The 24,490-nt window shown below is 37.8% G+C and overlaps 1 protein-coding gene across 1 annotated transcript in view; it reads left to right on the top strand.

Moving 5' to 3' along the window:
- Positions 1-24,490, top strand: part of LOC150079405 (GTP-binding protein 10) — a 140,062-nt gene that overhangs the window by 41,197 nt on the left and 74,375 nt on the right. Inside the window, exon 5 of the mRNA XM_090383840.1 lies at positions 20,914-20,987. Coding sequence (XP_090239966.1) covers positions 20,914-20,987 — 74 coding nt within the window. The remainder of the gene's footprint in view (positions 1-20,913; positions 20,988-24,490) is intronic.

Here is a 24,490-nt window from a genome sequence, read left to right as displayed (position 1 = left end):
ATATTTCTTAATAGGTATGAAACTTTTAGTAGCTTCCACAATTAATTCCTTGAATGCTTCCCACTTAGGATTTGCTGTTGGTAACATCATCAGTTAATCCCACTGTACAGAATTTAAAAACTGTCTGAGACCACTGTAGTCACCTTTACAGAAGCAAAAACCCTTTCCTTTACCCCTGATGGTAATTACAACTAGGCCTCGCATAATGCGAGTTCGATTAACGCAACATTCAGTTAATGCTATTTGAAAAATGATACCACTTTTCACTTTACACAATGCAAATTTCCAGTTAACGTGATCTTTTTTTTTTATGCGATAGTTGAAAATGATTTGAATCGCATGTTAAGTTTACCGCGAGTCGTACGGTCAATAAACAAACGTTTGTCTGCTGCCCGCTTCTGTGTGTTCTGTAAACCATCGGAAGAAGACGTGTTTGTCTCCTGCTAATAAAGTCAATGCCGACTTGCATTTAAAAATTCAAATTTTTAAATGAGCCAGATGAAAATGTTACCGCGAAGGAGATAACGGTAAAAGAATTAGATGATATCTTTCGTATCACATAGAACCCCAAACAAAAGGTTTGATGTTCTCTGCGATATTTATTTAGCCAGGGCCCAGAGAAGATTGTTGTTGGCTATCGGAAATTGATTGATGAAAAGAGAAAGTCAACACTGTTCAAATATTTCCGCAACAGTAATTTCTTCATTGTGTATTTTATGTCAGAGGTTCCCAAACTTTCTTGGTTCATGGCGCCTTTAATGTCTCAGTAATTTTTTCAAGGTGCACCCAGACCAAAAGACCAAACCTAACAGTTTCGTTTAGTAGTTAGGTCCAAACAACTTAATAAAAAATGCTGAAACTGTGAACTACCTCGAGCTAGTAGTTTGCGTGGTGCCCAACAGATGTCGAGTATCGCTGTGTTTCCCTTGAAAATTTAAAATATTCCACGGCGCACAGTTTAAGAACTGCTGTTTTATGCAATAAACATTTAATTCCATAATTATTTTCATTATCTTTTACATTATATACAGTTAAAAAGTTATTTAAAAGGTATTTTTAAAATTCTTTATGGACATTCCAGAAGGTCAAGGACCAATTATAATTTTTCCTATTGGTTATTATATTCGATTAACGTGTTTCCGTTTTGTGAAATGCGCTCGTGGGATGAATTAATCACGTTAATCAAGGCCCGCCTGTATATTTTTAAGTAAATCCCACATCAGTACACTATCACTGCCACCTAGTGGTTCCTTTATCTGCAAATTCTTAATACGCGAATGATCACTATTGATAACCAGATCAAGAGTATTACCATCTCTGGTTGCCTCTCGAACATGCTGCTGCAGAAAACATTGTGGATTTAATGATATATATTGGTTCCACCTATAGTTCATCTGGATTCAAGGAAATGCCAAAATTATACAATAGACTGAGTACCATAAACAACTATATGCTTCCCCAAGCATTCATTCTTTAATCTGCACACTAACTACTTAGCTGCTAACTCTCTAGATTTACAGTGGAGACTGCCTTGCTGTACTCAGTTTGACCCTTCTCCATCTCACTGTTGTAATATAGTTGGTAACAAAGAGTTTCCCTTTTCTTTGTATTTTTGTGAAAACTCAGATTTTCTCCACGTTTTTCTTTTTACAGAAAAAAATCATAAAACTAAGTTAAAATAATGAATTGGCTATCAGGTGTGCAGTGGTAGTCTATGTTGCATAATAGAATTGTGTGATAGCAGGGTTTTTCTCTTTTATGTGAAATTGTTTCATAGTACTTTTTGTAATGTGAATCTAATTACCAATGTCTTTTAGTAAGGTGCCAAAGAAATAAGATTTAAGATTTCAGAAGACATGTCCACAAGATATTCCATCTATTATAAAAGCTGAAAAAGGTAACATGTTTACCTTGTATGTCAATGTAATTTTTCCATTTTAAGTGGCAGACATTTGCATTAATGACAGTGTGCAGTGCATGGAAAGAAATGCAAAAACCAATGTTGCATTTCATGGTGATGATGCATATATGCTGAATGTTTATTTGCATCTTTCTCTGAATTATGCTGATCTTACAGGTATGTTGTGTAGAAATTTTCCTGATATTGAAATAGCAAAAAAATATTGTTGAGGAAGAACAAAAACAACAGGCATTGTTAGTGAAAATGCACAGATAGGGAAAGAAGAAGGTAGTGATGGCTCTGAAAAACGAACCATTTTCATTAATGACAGTGGCCTTTTGTAATAAAAGATTAAATACATAATTGAAAGCAGCTTGCTCTCAGTGACAGCATTGAAAGGTGACTCAACAAAATAAAACGGGCTTCTGAATAACCTGACAGCATATGTGGCATCCTTCAAAAAAAAAAAAAAAAACTGTCTGACACTTAGTGTTGATAATGCAACTTATGGTAGTTTAAAAACTGTAGTGGCTAAGGTATTAAAGGAAGAGATTGAGCATGGGTGGTAATAGGCTCTCCTTGTTAATTTGTAGATGCTAATTTGTGATTTTTCCATTTTAATTTGTAAAACCTTATTAATTCGTAAGCTGAAAAATGTGCTGCACACCTTCCTGTGAAAGTGGATGAATACTTAATGGAAAGTTACTACTATTTAGAAAAAAGTGCTAAAAGGAAAGATAGATTTAAAAAATTTCTACTGATGCCTGCTACTGAAGTTAAAAAAGATTTTTAAGCATGTGTGTACATGTTGGCCATCTTTGGTTAAATATGTATAACTAGACTGGTAGAACAGTGGCGACCTTTGACAAATCTGTTTAAAGAAGGGACTTATAAGTAGTGAAAAAAGCAATGTGAGCACTTTTCAGAGTAACCAAATTGAAAAGTACAACAAGCAACGAACGACTAGTGAGTGGCACTGACTTATGTTCAACGTTCGTGATCCAAAAGTTAATGTGTATTAATAGTATTTGCCATATAGTGCAAGGAAGCCACAGGCTTTTGCTGCACTGGCAAAAAAAAAAGAGAAAATAAAATTGAAAAAAAAACCAACCAGGTAGATAAGAAAACACAAATGATATGCTTCCCTCCTCATACAGGTAAGTATCCAGTAGACCTTTGAATTTATTCAAACTGTCAGCTTCAACTACTTGCGAGATCATCTTGTTCCAGCTATCAATGACCTGCTTGCTAAAAGAAAACTTCCTACAATCTAATCTAAACCTCAAACCCCGTAATTTGAATTTATGACCCCTAGTTCTGGAATTGTTTAGAACACTGACAGTTCCACCACCTTCATTCATTTTTACTAATCCCTCTCAGAGCTTTATAAACTTCAATCAGCTCACTTCTGAGGTGCCTTGTTGCTAAGCTTTGTAGCTCACATAATTAGAGTCTTTCCTCATATTGTTATCCTTCTGCCGATCTCACCATTTGAGTTTGCCCATCTTTGGACCCTTTCAAGAAGTTCAATGTCTCTTTTTCAGATGAGGTCTCCATATTTGAACACAGTATTCAAATGTGGTCTTACAATTGCTTTATACGGTGGGATTAAGACCTCCCTATTTCTACAGGATAGCATTTGATAAATCACCACGATAGGACACCATGGACTTTCCTGACTGCCTGTTTATACTGTTCAGAAAACTTCATATCTGCCATATTATAACTTCCAGATCCCTTTCCTGCACTGTTTTTAATTTAATCCCACAAAGCGTATAATTTATATGTGGGTTGCTATTCCCTAAGTGTAAGACTTTGCATTTGGTAGCATTAAAACATAGCTGGCACTTCTCTGACTACCTTTGAAGTCTGTTTGAGTCATCCAGAAGGAGCACTGCTTGTCACTGATCATTAATGACTCTGCCAATCTTTACGTCATCTGAAAATTTTGAAAATTACTTTTGAAAAAAATTAGAAACACAGTGATCCATGAGCCGATCCTTGAGGGACCCCACTCCTGACGTTACACCAATCGGAAGAAAATTCATTAATCACAATTCTCTGCCTTCTGCCCTGCAGCCACCCAGCAATCCATCTTAGAATCTTACCAGTAATCTCAACCTGTTCAAGCTTATAAGCAACCTCTCATGAAGGACTGGGTCGAATGCTTTGCTAAAGTCTAAATAATCTTTGTTGAAATTATTCCCTGAATTCAGCTCATGAGTGTCAGCCTGTTTGTCATGAGTAACTGTGTCAAAATAGCCTACTAAGTCAGTTAAGCATGATTTGCCCTTAACAAAGACATGTTGTGTGTCCTTCAGAATGCCATATCTATCTAAATTTCCTTGGATTTCATTTTTAATCACTGTCTCTAAGATTTTTTCTACCGCTGAAGTTAGACTAACTGGTCTGTAGTTACCAATTTCACTCTTGGAACTGCTTTTATGTATTAGTGATACATTGGCACTTCTCCAATCCATTTCAGTCACCTGTAATTATGACAACACTAATTTCATGTGGCTCTGCCTGACTTGCACAGCTTCTTCTCAGCATAAAGGGTCTTTTGTCAGTAAAGACAGATGCAGAGTTCCTGTTCAATTCATCCACAATATCAGTCCATTTGTCTAAGACTTTCCCACACCCAGTGCACAAGGGTCCAATCTGATTTGCTTTTTTCTTCCTTGTATTCACATACATGAAAAATTCCTTGTCCACATTCTTTGTTCTCTTAGCCAATGCTTTCTCTTATGCAGCCTTGACCTCCCTGACCTTATTTGTGGTACTATTGCAGAACAACTTATATCTGTTGTAGGCTTCAGTACTTTTCGTCACTCTGTAACTATCCCATGCTATCTTTATCTGCTCTGTTTGATCAGCCAGCTCCGCAGTCATTCATTTCAGCATCTTCCTCCTGCAATATTTTCTTAAAGGTATGTATGCATTCATGGCTTCTGTGATTTTTGCTTTAGAAGTATTCCATAGTTAATATGTATTCAGCATCTTTGGCAGTCCGCCCAGTTCACAGATGCCATATATCACCTTAAACTGTCAAAGTCCCCTCTTCTGAAGTTAAAACCTTTACCTTTAACTACTGCAACATCTTTATTCATCTTCCAGCTGACAATTGTGGCGACTCCGTAGCCAGGTGGACGGGAGCAGCAGTGCGTAGCACACGCTTCTTGATCAGACCTGGGTACGAACCCGTGATCACCAAATACGGAGGATGCGGAAAGGTCAGGAAATTACCACCGCATATCCCCGGAGCAATATGGCCTTAGTTGCTAATGCTCCTAAAAACCAAATAATAACGACAACAACAGACAATTGCATGATTGCTTCCTGACAATGGTTCCTGTACTTTGTCTTATGTTGTCATCTGTTGTTGTTTGTTATTTGGTTTTTAGGAGCATTAGCAACTAAGGCCATATTGCTCCGGGGATATGCGGTGGTAATTCCCTGACCTTTCCGCATCCACCGTATTTGGTGGGCACAGGCTCGAACCCAGGTCTAATCAACTGCTGCTCCTGCCTACCTGGCTATGGAGGTGCCACAATGTCATCTGAATTGTTAGTAATGATAAGGTCAAGAATATTCTCAGCCCTAGTACTTTATCTGACATGCTGGTACAAATAACCATCTAGTTTATTTAAAAGTCTTTTCCCATGGCGAGTTTCCCTCCCACTTATTCCAATCAATCTGAAGCAGAGTAAATCACCCATAATAAGACATTCACTCTTGCTTGGCCATTCCATCTGCATGTAAAAACTCTCATCATATTCTTCACAATCTTCTGATCTGTAGATTACTTCCACTCTCATTATACCGTTGCTTTCTGCTGACTCACACCGCACAGATTCTATGCTGGCAGACGTAACTTCAGATTCAGCAAAAGTTCTTGTCACACTCAGGCTGCTTTTGATAAGAAGCATGACCCCTTCACCCCTTCTGTATTTCCTATCTTTCCTAAATACATTATACATACCATAGTGGAACTTATCATCACTAATTTCCAGGTTACACCATGTTTCTGTTAGCCCTATTATATCAGCATTAGTTGTCCTAACCAGGAGTTCAAATTCAGCCATTTTATTGACAACATTCCTGACATTACTGTAGACCCAGTTGAAACTAAGTAATCTTCTATAGTTTACTACCCTGACACACCCCTTGAAGTTTTTTAAGTTTATATCCCAAGCTATATCTTTCTTCTCATTTGAAACATTGCTACCCCTAGAACATCCTATCAGCATTGGTTGTTGTGGCAACAAACAGTAATTCTTGAGTTTTGAATAAAGATGAAAAATAACTTCTAAATTGCACACCTCTGCTAAAAGCAATCAACAGACAAAGCAAGCTGATAATTATAAGCATGTTATCCTCACTCATGCTGAAAAGTCAGTACTTGTTTCTCTGTTCTGGCTTGATTAAAACAATTTGCTTAATTGTTTTAAATGTTATGCCAACATTTGAAAAACCAAAATAGTTCTTCAATCCAACATACTTCACATCCATGTATCAAGGTCACTACTCCTAAATATGTTGAAAAACATTGTGCTAGTTTATTTTACTAACAGTTTTCAAAATTTTCCCTTCTATTTTTGAAACTGATTACCACAGCAGGATAAGTCAGAATGAGGATTCTGATTTAGTCATAGGCTTTTCGATGGCCATTATTCAAGTTGCTATAATTTGAATAGCAGTCTTTCATGTGGAGTGGTATTAAAAGATATACTGAAATCTACTTAGATGATAAATAAATTTTGTATCTAGCTTATTTGTTACTTCATTGTAGTAGTTAATCAGATTGTTAGATAAGGTGTTTCATTAGGAAATCTGTGATTGCTACATGACTTCATTCCTGTCAGGATGATTCTGCATTATTTCTTTAACTGTTGACTATTATTTTCCCTGGAACAGAAGTCAAGCTTACAGGTCTGTAATTACTCACTTTGCCTTTGATACCTCATGAATTGGGGAGACATTTGCATATCTGCAGTCCTCTAGGGACCAATCTGAATATTTTTAAAAGAAAATCATCCTTTCTTTTTTAAATGTTTATAAGGAATTAATTTGGTACTCTCTCAATGGAACGCCTGACACTAGGCTGTAACATAAAGAAATGAATAAAAACAGCTTCTCTAAGTTGTTTGCTTACAATTAGAGACTTCATGGAAATATGGGAGTATAAGTAACTTGATTAATTTAAGCATGTTTTCTGATTATTTCTCTTTGTGATTAGCTTCTGAATAATCTGTATGAATTATGAAATGATAGTATCTTATAAGTGGGGGAAGGCTAATGAGAAACAGTGATTATGCTGTTAACCATATTTTTGTTTTATTTGGATAGTAGATTTGAATTTTTTTTTTTTTATGAAAACCCACGCACAAAAGGTATTAGAACCTATAGTACTTAGTACTGTGTGTGAGTTGAAGGTTGAGAAGATCAAAGAAGATGCTTGTTGACATTAGAATTAAGTTTCTGTAGATTGTAGTTTTCAGGAAATACTTATGACCTTCCATTTTCTGGAGGCTATTTCAAAAAGCAGAAGTTGTAGGAAAAAATTAGGAAGAAGAAAAGTTGGTTCTGTGAGGTTGAAGTTGAGCAGCAAAAGGATGCTATCCAACTTCAACTGGTTGTGCCACATGTTAAACATAAGAAAGGCAACTGGGGCAGATGGGATCTGCCCCAGTTATATTACAGGAGGCAGCAAAGGAAGTAAGCAAACCCTTTGCCATAATTATGAGTGCATCCTTGGACTCAGGGAAAGTCCCCATGGGCTGGAGATGTGCAAATGTATCCCCAATTCACAAAGGGGGGATCTAAGGGTGGCACGAGTAATTACATACCAGTTAGTTTAACTTCTTTTCTGGAGAAAATAATGGAGTCACTGGTTAAAGATGCATTGCAGGATCATCTAGACAAGACTGCAGTAATAATTCAGACACAGCATGGGTTTGTTAAGGGAAAGTCTTGCCTGACAAATATGATTGGATATTATGATGTGCTTACAAAGGAACTGGATGCAAAAAATAATTTTGATATCATATACTTGGATTTCAGGAAAGCTTTTGACACTGTTGCGCATGGAAGACTACTGTACAAATTAGAGCATTGACAAATGCAAAGTACTGTGTATGGGTAGAAGTAATTCCAGAGAAACATACCAACTGTGTGGTACTACACTTAGGGTGGTAGAAAATGAAAAAGATCTGGGGGTAATTGTGCAGTCAGATATGAAATTTTCTGAGCAATGCAAACAGGCTGCTAGAGAGCAGCAGTGCAGATAGGCTGCCAGAGCAGGTCATGGGGTATTCTCAATGATATACAAGAATTTTGCTAGTAGGGAAAAGGAGGTGATTATCCCTTTGTATAAGGCAATGGTCAGGCTTAACCCATAAGGCTGAATACACGCCTTGAGTATTGCATACAGGTCTGGAGGCTTCATTTTAGGATGGATTTTGAGTTGCTTGAGTGTGTACAGAGAAGGGCAATAAGATTGGTGAGGGGAATGAAACTGTCCTCTTACCAAGAAAGGCTTAAGTTCTGCAAATTGCAGCAGCTGGAGACTAGGCACCTGCAAGGTGATCTGATTGAGGTGTATAAGGCCTTGAATGGGTTGAGCATGCTGAATTTTGATGGGATTTTTCCGCTTGCTCAGATTACGAACCTGAGGGGGCATAAATTCAAATTAAGGAAAGACAGTTATAGAATAGATGTGGTTAGCCAGTGGGGTGGTTAATTGCTGGAACAAACTTCCATCTGTTGTTGTGGAAGTTGATTGCTTAAATAAATTTAAGGAGAAACTGGAGAAACTTTTAGAGGGAACGGATGTGTGAAATTGTTTTTTTTTTTTTTTTTTTTCCTTTGGCTGATGCTGCATAAGCTCATATGCTTGTTTTCTTGCATCACATGCCTCCCTTACTACTACTTTTATGTTCAGACTGCTTTGGAAGAGAGAGAGAGAGAGAGAGAGAGAGAGAGAGAGAGAGAGAGAGAGAGAGAGAGAGATAGGATGGGGGGAATTGTAGAAGCTAATTCTTTCTGAATTGGCTTCTATAATTATCAAGTGCTATGGATACTTTCTATGTATAGTTTCTATAGATACATCTAGTGCTATAGAAGTATCTATAGAAAAGGCATGCAGCAGAAACAGAATGAATGTGAGACAGAGGGGAGAGACCTTGTAAGAGATGGGTCATTAATTAACCTAATTGCTCTCATTAGAATGGAGTCTAGAAGCCTGAGAGAGAGGTACCACCCCAAATGTAGGAATGATAATCCATAAAAGGGTGGATTTCAGATTTTTACAGAGTGAGTAGTTGTTTAGAAGAAAAGTAATGCCAAGTTTTTTTTGATGCAAAGGAAGCAATATTTGTGAAGGCATAGGACAAGAGAAGATTAGAAGTCAGGGTAATCTCTAATGGAGATAAGTGATCTTGTTTAGAAATCTGTGTCATTGAGGATAAGCATAGGAACAGAAGACTCCTCTTTTGTGAGCTATAAGACAAGACTGAGTTTTAGAAGAATTGAAATTAACTAAGTTATTTTTGCCCCATTAGAGAATTACCTGGAGATCAGCATTTAAGGTATTGGTAGCAGATATTCAAGAAGTTGAATCTCTTTGCGCAGGGCAAAGTTTCTCAATGTGGAAGGTGGATTGCAAGTGCTATCATTAGAAAAACTATGGATAGGATTTCCAGTCAATGGAAGAAGGTTATTAATATACAAGAGGAAAATAGTGGGAGAAAGAACTGAACTTTAGGGAACACCAGCATTGGTGGAGGAGTTAGAAGACAGAACCATCTACCATAACCTGCAATGAGTGGTCATAGATATTCAATTATAAAAAAATGTTGACAATCCTTAAGGTGGAAGCTTACTTAGAAGACCTTTATGCCAAATACAATCAAAAGCCTTTGACATGTCAAGAGCAACTGCTTGAGTTTCACCAAATTTTCCATCGAATTCGTCCATAGATGAGTAATATAAGCCAATATATCACCTGTGGATCAACAGTGATGGAATCTATATTGGTGATCATGGATCAGATGGAAGGTTTCTAGATAGTTTAGGACAGTGTTTCTCAACCTTTTCATTGCTGCAGCACACTTTTAAACATGCTAAAATTTTGTGGTATACTTTTAAGGACATTAAAATTTTGCAGCACACCACACACTACTTCTCGTATATATTCACATATGAGAAGTTATTTTTTTTTGGGCATATTTAATGATACACATTTTGTTTTAAATGCTTTTAATATCTCTTTTTTGAACATACACGAATTACATGAAATTTAAAAGAAATTTATTGAAAGAATAGGTGAACTGGGAATCAAAACATGACATCACATAGATTGCCAGAAGTTGCTTGGATTGGCGCAGTGTAAATAAATAAATTTTTTGTTTGAATTAATTTTTTTTAAATGGATTTATTATTTTTTTTTTTTTTTTTGCATTTTTCGCAGCACACAGGTTGAGAAAAACTGGTTTAGCAGATGGCAGTTAAAGGATTTCTCTATTACTTTAGAAAGAGTAGAAATAAGTGTAATGGGTTGATAATTGGATGGATTCAGATTTGTCACTCATTTTAGGAACTAGCTGGATATGGCAAATTTCCAAGCAGAAGCAAAAACACTAGTGGTATATGAAAGTGTAAAAAGGCAATACTGAACACGAGTGAGCATAGGTTTCTAGTGGCCGACCGGGCTAGCCAGGTGGGTAAAGTGCTTGCCTAGCAACCCAAAGGTCGTGGGTTCGATTCCCGCCTCGGGCTTGGATCAAAGTACTGCAAAAACCTTGGGAGGTGCATTATGGCCACAGAAGTCTATGCGCCAACAACTACCAAAATAAAAAAAAAAAAAGGTTTCTAGAACAAGTAGAGAAGTAACTTCAGGACCTGAGGACCTGGAGCATTTTTGTCATCAAAACTGTTCATAATTCTTCTGGCATCTTTTTGATAGGCCACAGGAGGAATTGAGTGGAGTGTACTGGGAATGGTAGGAGGTGGTTTACCATAATCTTAATACCAGAGTTAGAAGAAAAGTAGGATGCTAGTAAATCAGCTTTATCTTTTGCCGAGGAGTCAATAAAACTACTAGGTTTTGAAACAGGTGGGAATATAGATGAGCAAAAGTTGCAATCAGTAGCTGTGTCAAGAGACCAGAATGCTCCACTACCATTTGTACAAGAAGCAAGTTTTCTACTCATAGTCTGTTCCCATTCTGATTTGAATTGATTAATAACTAGTTTACAATTGTTGCGGGCTTTCATTTAGGTGGAAAATGAACCTGGAAATTTGAATAAAAGCCAGTTATGATATGCAACATTCTTATCTTGAACAGCCTTAGCAAATTTATCAGAAAATCTAGTTTTAGATAAAGGATAAGATTTTAAGATAGGAGTGTGTAATAAAGGATTTCATCCCTACAAGAATAATTTCACTGACATGATGTAAGCAAGCATTAGCAAGGGCATGTAATGCAAGAAAGCAAGATTATATAGCATCAGCCGAAAAAAAAAAAAAAAAAAAACCCCCTTATTTCACCCATCCCCTCGCTCCAAATGTTTGTCAAGTTCTGCCTTGAATCTATTTAAGCTATCAACTTTTACAACAGCAGATGGAAGTTTGTTCCAGCAATCAACCACCCACTAGCTAAAGGCAAACTTCCGCACATCTATCCTACAACCGTCTTTCCTCAATTTCAAATTTTCACCTCTCAGGTGATTATTCTGAGCAAGAGGAAGAATCCCATCAGCATTGAGCATGCTCAAACCATTCAAGGCTTTATATACCTCAATCAGATCACCTTGCAGGTGCCTAGTCTCCAGACACTGTAATTTGCAAAACTTAAGCCTTTCTTCGTAAGAACAACCCTTTGTTCTGTTCGCTAATCTTGTTGCCCTTCTCTGTACTTGTTCCAACAGCTGTACATCCTTCTTAAAATGAGGCCTCCAGACCTGTATACAGTACTTAAGGTGTAGCCTGACCATTGCTTTATTCAAGAGGATAATCACCTCCTTATCCATGCTAGTAAAATTCCTGTATATCATTGACAAGACACCATGAGCTACTCTTGCAGACCATCTGCACTGCTCAGAAAACTTCATATCTGCCTGCACAATTACCCCCAGGTTCTTTTCATTCTCTACCACTGTCAGTATAAAAGTATAAAGTGTGTTTAGGGTCTAACGGCACCAGGGGTTTCCCCATTCTCCACGTAGTCTATATTGTCGTGTGTTACACAATGCTGTTAAAGGCCAGAGATTTAAAAGTGTATGGATATTGTTGGGTTTAGTGTCGTGTACCGTTGTTCATCTGGCCATTTAGCTGCTGGATCCCTACCGAGGCCCCAACATTGCCTACTCTTAGCCGGGTACTGGTGTACCCAGCTTTGCCGTGGGGGCAAACCAGGTACACCAGTATTTTTGAATAAGTACTCTGGCAGGTCCTGCGACCTAATTTCCTAGGATTTCAGTGGCTAGGACCTTAAAAAAAAAGGAGGTGCGCTAGAGATTGGGTCAGGCCAAAAGAGTTTTAAGTTATACAGTGTGGAATTAAGAATTTTGGGTGTAGGGCTAGGATAATTTTGACATGGGATGAAGACTAGTTAGACAGCTAGAGGGGGAGGGGAGACTGAAGGCTGGGGGGGGTGAGAGACAGAAATATAGGGTCGATAGAGTAGATGACACCAAAATCAGTGAGGCAGGCTCATGCCCCACCAGAAGGAAAGAGGGGCGGCGAGGAGGAGACAAGGGGACTGTCACCCCCCCACCTCCGCACCAGGAGAACAGGGGAGAAACAGGGCTGTGCAAGGGAGCACAGGTTCATGATCGCCACATGGCATTGACAGCAATACTGCGTCAAGTCATAGTTGGCAGAGTCCAGTCCAAGAAGGTCAAATTTGAGCACCACTGTCAGTGTGGTACCACAGAATTGATACGTTACTCTGGGATTACTGCTTCCCATATGTAGTACTTTACATTTGTCAATGTTAAAGGGGCGCCTCCGTAGTCAGGTGGGAAGGAGCAGCAGTGTGTAGCACACGCTTCTTGATTAGACCGGGGTTCGAGCCTGTCACCACCAAATACAGAGAATCCGGAAAGGACAGGGAATGACCACCGCATATCCCGGAGAAATATGGCCTTAGTTGCTAATGCTCCTAAAAACCAAATAACAAACGAACAATAACAAGTCAATGTTAAACTTCATTTGCCACCTCTCAGCCTATCTGCTCAACTTTTCTAGATCCTGTTGCAGCAGTGTACTGTCATTAGTGTCATTAACAACCCTGCCATCTTCGTATCGTCTGCAAAATTGGACATTAAGTCTATTATACCATCATCAATATCATTTATAAATACAGAAAACAACAATGGACCCAACACTGAACCCTGAGGGACTCCTCTAATAACATTAGTCCACGAAGAGCAGTGTCCATTAATTACCATTCTGTGCCTTCTCCCACTCAACCATCCCTTAATTCATAGCAGCAATTTGCCTCCAATGCCACACTGCTCCAATTTGTGCAGCAGTCTTCCATGTGCAACAGTATCAAAGCCCTTTCTAAGATCCAAATATATAATATCAAAGTTATTCTTTGCATCCAGTTCCTTTGTGACTACATCATAGTATCCAATCAAATTAATCAGACAAGACTTCTCATTAAACAAACCCATGCTGTGTCCGAGCTATAACTGAAGTCTTGTCTAGGTGATCCTGCAGTGCTTCTTTAACCAGTGCCTCCATTAATTTCCCTGGAACAGAAGTTAAACTAACAGGTCAGCAATTACCTGTGTCTCCCTTTGATCCTCCTTTGTGGATTGGGGTCACATTTGCACATCTCCAGTTCATGGGTACCTCCCCTGAGTCCAGGGAAGCTCTCATAATTATGGCTAAGGGTTTGCTTACTTCTTTTGCTGCCTCCTTTAATATAACTGGAAAAAACATTGAAAAAAAAATTTAAAACAGTAATTCATCCAAGGAAAAGAAGAATAAAAATCTCTCAGATCATCCCATTTTGCATCCACATAATGTCAAACAACACGAGGTTGGGAATATCCACAAGAGAAAGGCTTCATTGGAGAAGAGACCATCGCCAAGTAGTGATCTAGGATGCCTAGAGGACCATTCACCTTGATGGCTGTTTGTGAAAAAAAGATCAAGTGTATTGGCTGTTTGAGTATTATTGTCTGGTATTCTATTAAGTAAATGAACAGTCTGTGCGATGTTGTTAGGAAGTGCAAAAGCCTCAGCATCTTGATCAGTTGGTCCATGTGCCTATAAAACTGAAGTCAGCTGGAGTTGTGAACATTAAAATCAGTAAGGAAAATTACCTCACCGTTTGGAAAGTTGGACTGGAGAAAGTTATTTTCAAACAAAGGAAGACAAAGAGTTCTGAATGATTGGAAGTTGGTAGAACGAGAGAGGCAACAAATTAATTTGATGAAATAGGGATGAAAGATTTTAAGCTAGAGATCATCAAAAAGATGATCCCTGGTTAACAGGAGAGACTGCTTCTACAGGGATGGGATACACTTAAATAGAAAGGGTGCAAGAATGTTTGCCGATGCTATCGAGGCAGTGTTAGGTGGGTCGGAAAACTGTTAGATTGGGGGATACAAGGACTAATAGATTAACAGTAGCCACTGGCAGAGGTGAAAGTGATTCTTGCACTGCTTCTATTGGAATGAGCCGCAGCCTGGAAAATAAGATGCAGGATATTTCAGAGACTGCTGGGAATTATTGGGGTACAAATAAACACATAGGTTGTGTTAGGGTAGCTAAGAAAAAGAACAGGTGCATGTATACTTGTGTATACACCAATGCTAGGAGTTTAGTAAATAAATTTGATGAATTTGAGGTATTACTCAAAACATCAAAGGCAGATATTGTGGGGATTTCAAAGAAGTGGTGTCACACAGATATAAGGAATGCAGAACTGGAATTTGGGGAGTACAATGTCTACAGAAAGGATAGACAGGATAGGAAGGGAGGAGGGGTTATGTTATTAGTTAAGAAATACATAAAATCCAAGGAAGTGAAGCCAGTTGACATTGTTGGACAGTGCAGTGTCGAGTCAGTTTGGTGTGACATAAGCATTGGGAGATCAAAATTGAGAGTAGGAGTATGCTATAGGCCTAATGACTCTGATGAGTATAATAAGAAACTGTACAGGGAAATAGAGTGGGCCAGTAAATCAGAGAGTCTTATAATGGGGGATTTTAATTTCCAAGATATTGACTGGAATTTGGGAGCTGGCCACTCACCCACTAGCAAGGCTTTTGTGGATTTATCGGATGATTGTTTTCTACATCAGCATGTTCGGGAGGCAACTAGAGGGAGTAATACTCTTGATTTGATTATCAGTAGTGATTCTTCATGCAATAAGAATCTGCAGGTAAATGAACCACTAGGTGGCAGTGATCACAGTGTGCTGAAGTGGGATTTACTCAAAGAGGTAACTACCATTAGGGGTAAAGGAAAGGGGTATTGTTTTCGTAAAGGCCACTACGATGGACTGAGACAGTATTTAAATTCTATACAGTGGGACCAGCTGATGATGTTACCAACAGCAAATTCAAAATGGGAAGCATTCAAAGAACTTATCTTGGAAGCTACTAAGCTGTACATACCAACTAAGAAATATTGTTCAAGGTTTAGGCCTAAATGGTTGTCAGATGAACTAATGAGACATGTGGCAGAGAAGAAAAATGCATGGGATACATACAAATTAATGGGTGACATGGAAGCCTATGATAGATATAAGTTGGTCTGTAACCAAGTTACAAAGGAGGTTAGGCAGGCAAAGGCAGATCACGAGAAATCTTTGGCAAGGGATGCAAAGAGTTCTTTACTTATGTAAACTCTAGAAGGAAGGGGATGAATCAGATTGGTCCACTTGATATCGATGGGTCAACTGTTGATGACCCTGCTCAGGTAGCTAACAAACTGAATGAATATTTTGCATCGACATTCACACATGAGGAGTTATTCAGCGAGGGAAATGCCAGAGGTGTATTCAACTCTGGCAGTAAGCTAGAGAACCTTGTAATAACTGAGAGTAAAGTGGAGGAGAAATTGTTGAAGATAAATACAAGAAAGGCACCTGGGGTGGATGGGATCCAGTTATATTAAAGGAGGCAGCAAAGGAAGTAAGCAAACCCTTAGCCATAATTATGAGAGCTTCCTTGGACTCAGGGGAAGTACCCATGGACTGGAGATGTGCAAATGTGACCCCAATTCACAAAGGAGGATCAAAGGACGACACAAGTAATTATAGACCTGTTAGTTTAACTTCTGTTCCTGGAAAATTAATGGAGGCACTGGTTAAAGAAGCACTGCAGGATCATCTAGACAAGACTTCAGTTATAGCTCAGACACAGCATGGTTTTGTTAAAGGGAAGTCTTGCCTGACCAATTTGATTGGATACTATGATGCAGTCACAAAAGAACTGGATGCGGGGAATAACTTTGATATTATATACTTGGATCTTAGAAAGGCTTTTGATACTGTTGCACATGGAAGTCTGCTGCACAAATTGGAGTAGTGTGGCACTGGAGGCAAATTGCTGCTATGGATAAAGGGGTGGTTGAGGGGGAGAAGACAGAGAGTGGTAATCAATGGACACTGCTCATCATGGACTAATGTTATTAGTGGAGTCCCTCAGGGTTCAGTATTGGGTCCATTATTGTTTTCTGTATTTATAAATGATATTGATGATGGTATATCAAGCTTAATGTCCAAGTTTGCAGACGATACAAAGGTTGGCAGGATTGTCAAGGACACTACTGACACTATGATACTGCAACAGGATCTGGAAAGGTTGAGCAGATGGGCTTGAGAGGTGGCAAATGAAGTTTAACATTGACAAATGTAAAGTACTACATGTGGGAAACAGCAACCCCAGAGCAACGTATCAACTCTGTGGTACTACACTGACAGTGGTAGAGAATGAAAGGGACCTGGGGGTGGTTGTGCAGGCAGATATGAAGTTTTCTGAGCATTGCAGACGGGCTGCAAGAGTAGCTCATGGTGTATTGTCGATGATATATAGGAATTTTTCTAGCAGGAATAAGGAGGTGATTATTCCCTTGTATAAGACAATGGTCAGGCCACACCTAGAGTACTGTATACAGGTCTGGAGGCCTCATTTCAAGAAGGATGTAGAGATGCTGGAACGAGTACAGAGAAGAGCAACAAGATTAGTGAATGGAACAAAGGGGTGCTCTTACGAAGAAAGGCTTAAGTTTTGCAAATTCCAGTGTCTGAGGACTAGGCACCAGCGAGGTGATCTGATAGAGGTGTATAAAGCCTTGAATGGTTTGAGCATGCTCAATGCTGATGGGATTCTTCCTCTTGCTCAGAATAATCACCTGAGAGGGCATAAATTCAAATTGAGAAAAGACAGATGTAGGATAGACGTGAGGAAATTTGCCTTTAGCCAGCGGGTGGTTGGTTGGTCGAATAGACTTCCATCCCTTGTCGTGGAAGTTGATGGCCTAAATAAGTTTAAGGCTCAGATGGACAGGTATTTCGAATGAACAGAGGGGTGAAGTGGAAGTGGTTATTTTTTAATTATTTATTTATTTATTTATTTTTTTTTTTGGCTGATGCTGCATAAGATTGCTTTCTTGCATCAAATGCCTCTACTAATGCTAATGCTAAAGAGGAGATCCAAATTACTATGTTTCCGTCAGGGATTATGAAAGCAGATATATGCACAAGTACCATTTTTGATGCAAAATGAATCATACAGCGAATAAGTCTGACAATTGAGATGAGTAGTGGTTGAATCAATCGATAATTGGGATTTTGTCAGAAAAACTAAGTGAAATGCACATCATTGAGATTAGAACTGAGACCACGTATATTTGTGAAATGAATGAGGAAGTATTTGAGATGTTTAGATCTTTTTTCAGATAAGTTTGTTTTATTAATTTGATTATTCATGACATATTCAGTAGTAAAAAAAAGGTAAGTAGGACATATTAGTATTAGTATTAGTAACGGCCGTATGGTGCAAGAAAGCCTATGGCTTATGCTGCACCAGCCAAAAAAAAAAAAAAAATCCGAACAAAACAATGATAAAAACAAAAATTAAATAAATAATAATAATTAATAAATAAATAAAAATAATAAAATGAAATTAAAAATTAAATAAAAAGGAAATTAATCCTATCATCCTATGCGCTTCCCTTACCCGAAAGTACTATCCAGATGACCTTTGAATTTCCCCAAACTGTCGGCCTCTACCACCCATGAAGGCAACTTATTCCAGTAATTTATAACTCGCTGGCTAAAATAAAACTTCCTGCAGTCCAATCTAAACATTTCCCCGCGTAACTTGAATTTATGTCCCCTAGTTCTAGCATCATTTATAATCTTGAAAATTTTGTCCTCATTCAATTTACTGATGCCTCTCAGAGCCTTAAACACCTCAATCAAATCTCCTCTAAGGTGTCTAGTTTCCAAACTCTGCAACCCACATGTTCGAAGTCTTTCTTCGTACGGACGCCCTTTTGCCGATCTCACCAGGCGAGTTACCCTTCTTTGCACCCTTTCAAGAAGCTCGATGTCTTTCTTTAGGTGCGGTCTCCATACTTGAACACAGTATTCCAAGTGTGGTCTAACATAGGCCTTATATAATGGGATTATCACGTCCCTATCTCTACTTGCAAAAGTTCGATAGATCATCGATAGGACACCATGGGCCTTCCTTGCAACCTGTTTACAATGCTCAGAGAATTTCATGTCTGACCGTATCGTAACACCCAAGTCCCTTTCCTCCAGTACTGGGTTTAGTTGAACTCCACCAAGTGAATAAGTTATTTTGGGATTACTGTTTCCCAGGTGTAATACCTTACACTTTGTTGGATTAAAGCACAGCTGCCATTTTTCTGACCATTCTTGAAGTCTATCTAGGTCTCTCTGAAGAAGCTCAGCTTGACAGTGATCATTAACTACTCTACCAATTTTAACATCATCTGCAAATTTAGACATCACGCCCTCTATCCCTTCATCAATGTCGTTTATGAAAATTAAAAACAACAGTGGTCCTAATACTGATCCTTGGGGAACTCCACTTCTTACATCAACCCAATCTGAGGAATAGCCATTTATCACAACCCTCTGCCTCCTGCCCTGAAGCCATCCTTCTATCCATCTAAGGATTTTTCCAGTGATTCCAACCTGTTCCAGCTTATAAAGCAACCGCTCATGTGGGACTGAGTCAAAAGCTTTGCTGAAATCTAAATAAACAATGTCGAAATTATTCCCTAAATCCAGCTCGTGAGTGACCCTTTCGAAATAGCGAACCAGATTTGTTAAACATGATTTTCCCTTTACAAAACCATGCTGAGTATCCTTGAGAATTTCAATTTGATCCAAATGATCCTGAATTCCACCCTTGATCAATGCCTCCATGATTTTCCCTACTACTGAAGTCAGACTGACAGGTCGATAATTTCCCACTTCACTTTTAGAGCCACCCTTATGTATGGGAGATACATTTGCACTTTTCCAATCCAAGGGAATCTCCCCAGAGTCTAGTGATGCTCGCATAACCAGCCTCAGTGGTTCAATGCACTCGCTTGCCGCCTCTCTCAAGATTATAGAGAATCATCCAAACATCCAAATATTTTATGAAATATTTGGATGTAGCTTACCCGCACAGCAAGAATATACCCAGCTCCTTGATGTAACATGGCTTTTACAATGCCCATGTATACATGCTACTTTGACTCCCTCCAGTCACTATGTGGCAGTGCAGAGGCAGCAAAATTATACACTAGCTGATCTGGTTGCATCCTAGAGAATTACCATTAGTTTCAGTCCAGTGGAATATTGGCCTACCTGTGAACATAATTTTAGAAGTGTACCCTTGAAACGTAAGGAAGGTTGAATATTGCCACAATGCCCACTAAACACGGATGCCTAGATTTCACCAATTCAAGCCTCCCAATAGTAACGTGGTGGTGGTATTATTGCACTTGTTGATGAGTCATCCACCATGTAGTACAGACTGGTAACATAGTGGGGTGGCACAGAATGCCACATCACTGAGTTACCAGGCACTACTTATGTTGGTTCACACCTGGCTAGTCACCTCCAATATATTAGGTGTGTATTTTGGGACTTGCACAATGGGGGGTTATATCTAGGGTTAATAACAGTCCCACCATCGTGAAGGTGGAAGTAGATGATTTCAATGTCACAGAACAACTGAACTTTGTTGAAATTTGGTCCACTGACTCATGTCACCTGAATATCGGTTCCATTAGCATTTCAGACTCTCATGTAGCAGGCACAGCTTGTCATACCTGAGAGAATGACTGAGACAGTCAAGGAACAGGCCAAAATAAATATGGTACCAAGATCTTGGCATGTAAGGAGGTTTTTTTTTTTTTTTTTTTTATGTGGAAAAGCTCTGATAAATGCTGGGAATAAATTATTCCACTCACGTCTACTAATGAAAAGTTTTTTTTAAAACACTTTAATGTAGTCAATTCCTTATATTAAAATAAAATTATTTCATCTGCAATGCAGATGATACAATGTTATTTTATTATAATTGGGCCAGTTCTTTTTAATCTGTCTTCAGCTTGTGATTTCCTTTAAACCCACATCTGTGCAAAAGTTACATCACTGAGTATTATTTTCATCTAATAACTTTGTTCCAGCTTCATCACAATTACTTGGATCTTCTTTCAGGTGAAATAAATTTTAAAACTGGATAAATCAATTCTTGCAGCCACCTTGAAAAGTATCTTGAGTTATAGCTGGCTCACTTTGTTGAAACACAGGTAAAACTTTTATTGGTCAGTTGTGAATTTTTATTGGTTTGGGTACATCTTGTATACCCAGTAAGTAATTGATCAAGCACAGATGTAAAATATATACATTTTTAAACATAGTGGAACAAAACTATACATTTTTAAACATTGTGGAACAAAACTGCAGTTTTTTGTTTGTGCATTTAAAGCAATTACATTGACATAAATAATTTCAGATTTCCAAATGCTGGAAAATCTACTCTTCTAAAAGCACTTTCCCGAGCATCCCCTAAAATTGCTGATTACCCATGTAAGTACATTAATTTTACTTTTATATGAAAATCAAATTATGTTTGTGAGGCTTCAGATTGAAATGTTTGCCTTAAAATAATACAGTAAAGCTTAAAAGTTTTATTTCCATTCCTTTGATAAGATGACATATATTGAAGTTAAAAATTCCATGTAATTTTTTTTTTTAGAAAGGGGAAGAGAAGATAAAATATTTTTCTTTCTGTAATGTGAAGGCTCTGAAAAATTTAATTATTGATTTGTTAGTTTAATTAATAACCCTTAATGAGGGTTATTTTGTAAGTCATGTGCATACATTTGTGGTAGAATGAGCTACTCCTGTTACATAAGTTTAAAGTTACACTTCAAACAAATGGTTTTGTACCCATTCATTTGAAGAGAATTGGGGATGTTTTGACAGTTTTCTCTATTCTGTCTGTGTATGAGGGGTTTTAAAAGGGAGGAATAGTGGTTACTTCCATCAGTTATGTGATAATCATCATTCCTTTTCCAAAATCTATATCCAAAAACTCTAAGAAACTCTACATCTGAAAAACCTAATTACAACCTAACTGTTCAGAGAAAATTCTTGGAGAAGTGGATTACTACTGATGAAACATGAATACAGAATTTTGAACTAGAAATGAAACCCATGAAATGGAAAAATCTTACTTCTCCTTCTCTGAAAAAAAAATTCTTGCCATCAACAGTCAGAATGATGATTAATGGAATACAGTATGAACTACTTATCATTCAAGCACTTATCATTCAGTTGTGATGGTAGTAACTGAAAGAGTACTTGAAGGGAAGACTGTCAGAATACTTATAGTCTTCCTTTCAAGTACAGTTTATTGTCAGAATACTTTTACATTTTATTGATAACATGGATCAAAGTAATGCTTGCACGTATCTCAGGGGTTGATGTGTGTGAGGCAGCATTTGAGTTTTGGCCATTCTTATTATTCTCCTTTATTGTGGAGAATAATAAGAATGGCCAAAGATGCAAGGAAATGAATTTTTTTCAGCATCTGACAAAAAAGGTGAAACAGATTCCTAATCACTCATACTTTCATTGCTATAGAAATTTCCTGAGTCACTTTGCCTGAAAATTTGCGCCTAAAAATTTGACTTGACATGATATGCCTTGTTGTGACATGAGAGTGCATGCTGTATCAAGCTGACACTGTGACTGAACTTGTGGTAAAATAAGGTAAGGGATTCTTCTTCCATTGCAAATTCTGATATCAGTTTGCTGATCTTGGTTCAGTTTTTGCCATGTAGTTTTAATTTTAGTCGCATGATATCTTACCCAAGTCATGCTGCCCTCCATTTTATGTGTTAATGTATAGATTCAGTCTGTTATACATTATCAAAACTGTTCTTAACCCTTTGTTGTCCAGCCTTATTTCTGCTGTCTTCCTATTCTGGTCCAGCTTGAAAATAGGGGAAAAAAACTGTATATGAGCTCTTCAAACATGATTTATTTTTGAGTTTACACAAGTTTTTATAATAAAAATGATTGATAAAACATTAAAGAAATGTTTCAGAAATCTTATATATTTGTTATATGATTTTAGTTCTTGAAACACTCACCAGGATACAATCCTGGTTTTCTTCCACTGCTAAACCTTATGTCACTACATACTGCGCAGTCTTTCTTCTTTACTTGAATATTCTTGTTTCATCACAAAGTAAGGAGAGTCATTCAATCTCTTGTCAGCATCTAAACTTGATGGCCTTTTTCTACAAAATACATTCTTATTTTGGACATCTCCTATTAGCTGAAAAAGCAACTTTTTTCAAAACTGCATGTGACAGAGGTTTTTTGAGTTGGATCTGCCACCTTCAAGATGAAGCTGTTCACAATTCAGACTTCTAATAGCCAGAAAAATAACTTTCACCACCATTTCATCAATTTCCGAGTGAACGAATAACTTGCACAGCTCTGTCTACAGCTCCCATATTTTTTGTATATTCACAAATAGCAACTGACTCTTCAGTCTGTAAGATTTCCCCTCCTTTTACCTTTCCTGTTTTGGCCACAGTATCACAAAGTAGAAAGAATAAGTACATCTCTTTTGTCTTTCCATGCCAGCACTTGCATGTCAGAACTGTATCTTCCTTTTGGAAACCAATGACTCTGTTTTTCAATTTTCTTTATTGTCTTGATTTCTGGTGGTAAACACTTCCTGTTTTGGTGCCTCCGTAGCCAGGTGGGCAGGAGCAGCAATGCGTAGCACACGCTTCTTGATTAGACCGGGGTTCAAGCCCGTGCCCACCAAATACAGAGGATGTGGAAAGGTCAGGGAATGACCACTGCATATCCCCGGAGCAATATGGCCTTAGTTGCTAATGCTCCTAAAAACCAAATAACAGAAAAAAAAAAAAAAACTTCCTGTTTCAAATAACAGTGCCTGTTAGGTGTATATTCAGTTTATGCAGTTCTTCTGCTAGTTGAATATTAGTGTAAAATTGGGCAGTGAACAAATGAAATCTACCCTCAACACTGAAGGTTTTGGATGAGATGAAGCACAATCCTTGTGGTGAAAGTCAAGTCTGGCCTTTATCAAGCTGTCAGTAGTAGCCTTTCCAGAATATGGCACAAAAGCTGTGAGCATAACCTGTTTCTGAGTTATCTAAAACATATAGTGCGTAACCCTATGTTGTTGGCTTTTGAAGGTTATAACATTTGAATGAAATTCTACCCTTAATACCAACAGTACTTTCATCTAATGCAATGTTTCTACTTTTGGTCCCCCACTTTGAATTCCTTTTGTTTGCCCTTTTGTTGTTGGGCAAAGATGCAGCATCCAAAATATCTGCAGAAATCTCTTCCTGCTAAAACATTCTTGAAAAATGGGATTTTATCTGTTCATTCTTTAGACTAGTGTTCCTTTATAGAAGTTCTATCATTTTGTCCCATGTCACATGAAAGAAAGCCTTTGGTTCATTTATCGAAGCCGAAACCCAGTTGCACTATATGGAACAATCAGGAAGTATTATTTTAAAGAGTTTCGTTGACATAATTATTTGTTTCATTCAAAATTTCTTCAAACAAAGAACTGGTAAAAAAACCAGCTGAAAATATTCAAATTCGGTTTTTGAATACTTTTAATTACTTGAATGAAATCTGCAGTCAGAACAGAAAAGGGAAAATGTTTGATTGAAATATCATTTACCTTGTTTGGTCTCCAATTTTCCACACCAGCTTTGGTTGATAGGTCATCATCAATTCCTTCATCATCATCACTGCTGCTGCTGCGAGGTATATTGTCGAGACTGAAATCAAATTCTGAATTGGAAAATTCTAACAATTTCTATTTCAGCAAAAAAGGCCTTTTCAAGATATTGACACCATGACTAAACACTGTTTCTGGCAGAGAGTAAATATATAGTGAATACTAAAAATGAAAAAGAAAAACTATAGGCACTGGCTGTTAATAATTGAACGTAAACATTCAGTTATTTCATCAAAGTGTTTATATGAAATATCAATAGAAAGAAGTTCAATAATTACACTGGTAG

The sequence above is a fragment of the Mastigoproctus giganteus genome, chromosome 10 (genome assembly GCF_048544385.1).
Source record: "Mastigoproctus giganteus isolate SK-2022 chromosome 10, ASM4854438v1, whole genome shotgun sequence".
Lineage (NCBI taxonomy): Eukaryota > Metazoa > Arthropoda > Arachnida > Uropygi > Thelyphonidae > Mastigoproctus > Mastigoproctus giganteus.
The sequence above is the reverse complement of the archived record's forward strand: the minus strand, read 5'-3'. Positions and strand labels throughout refer to the sequence as shown.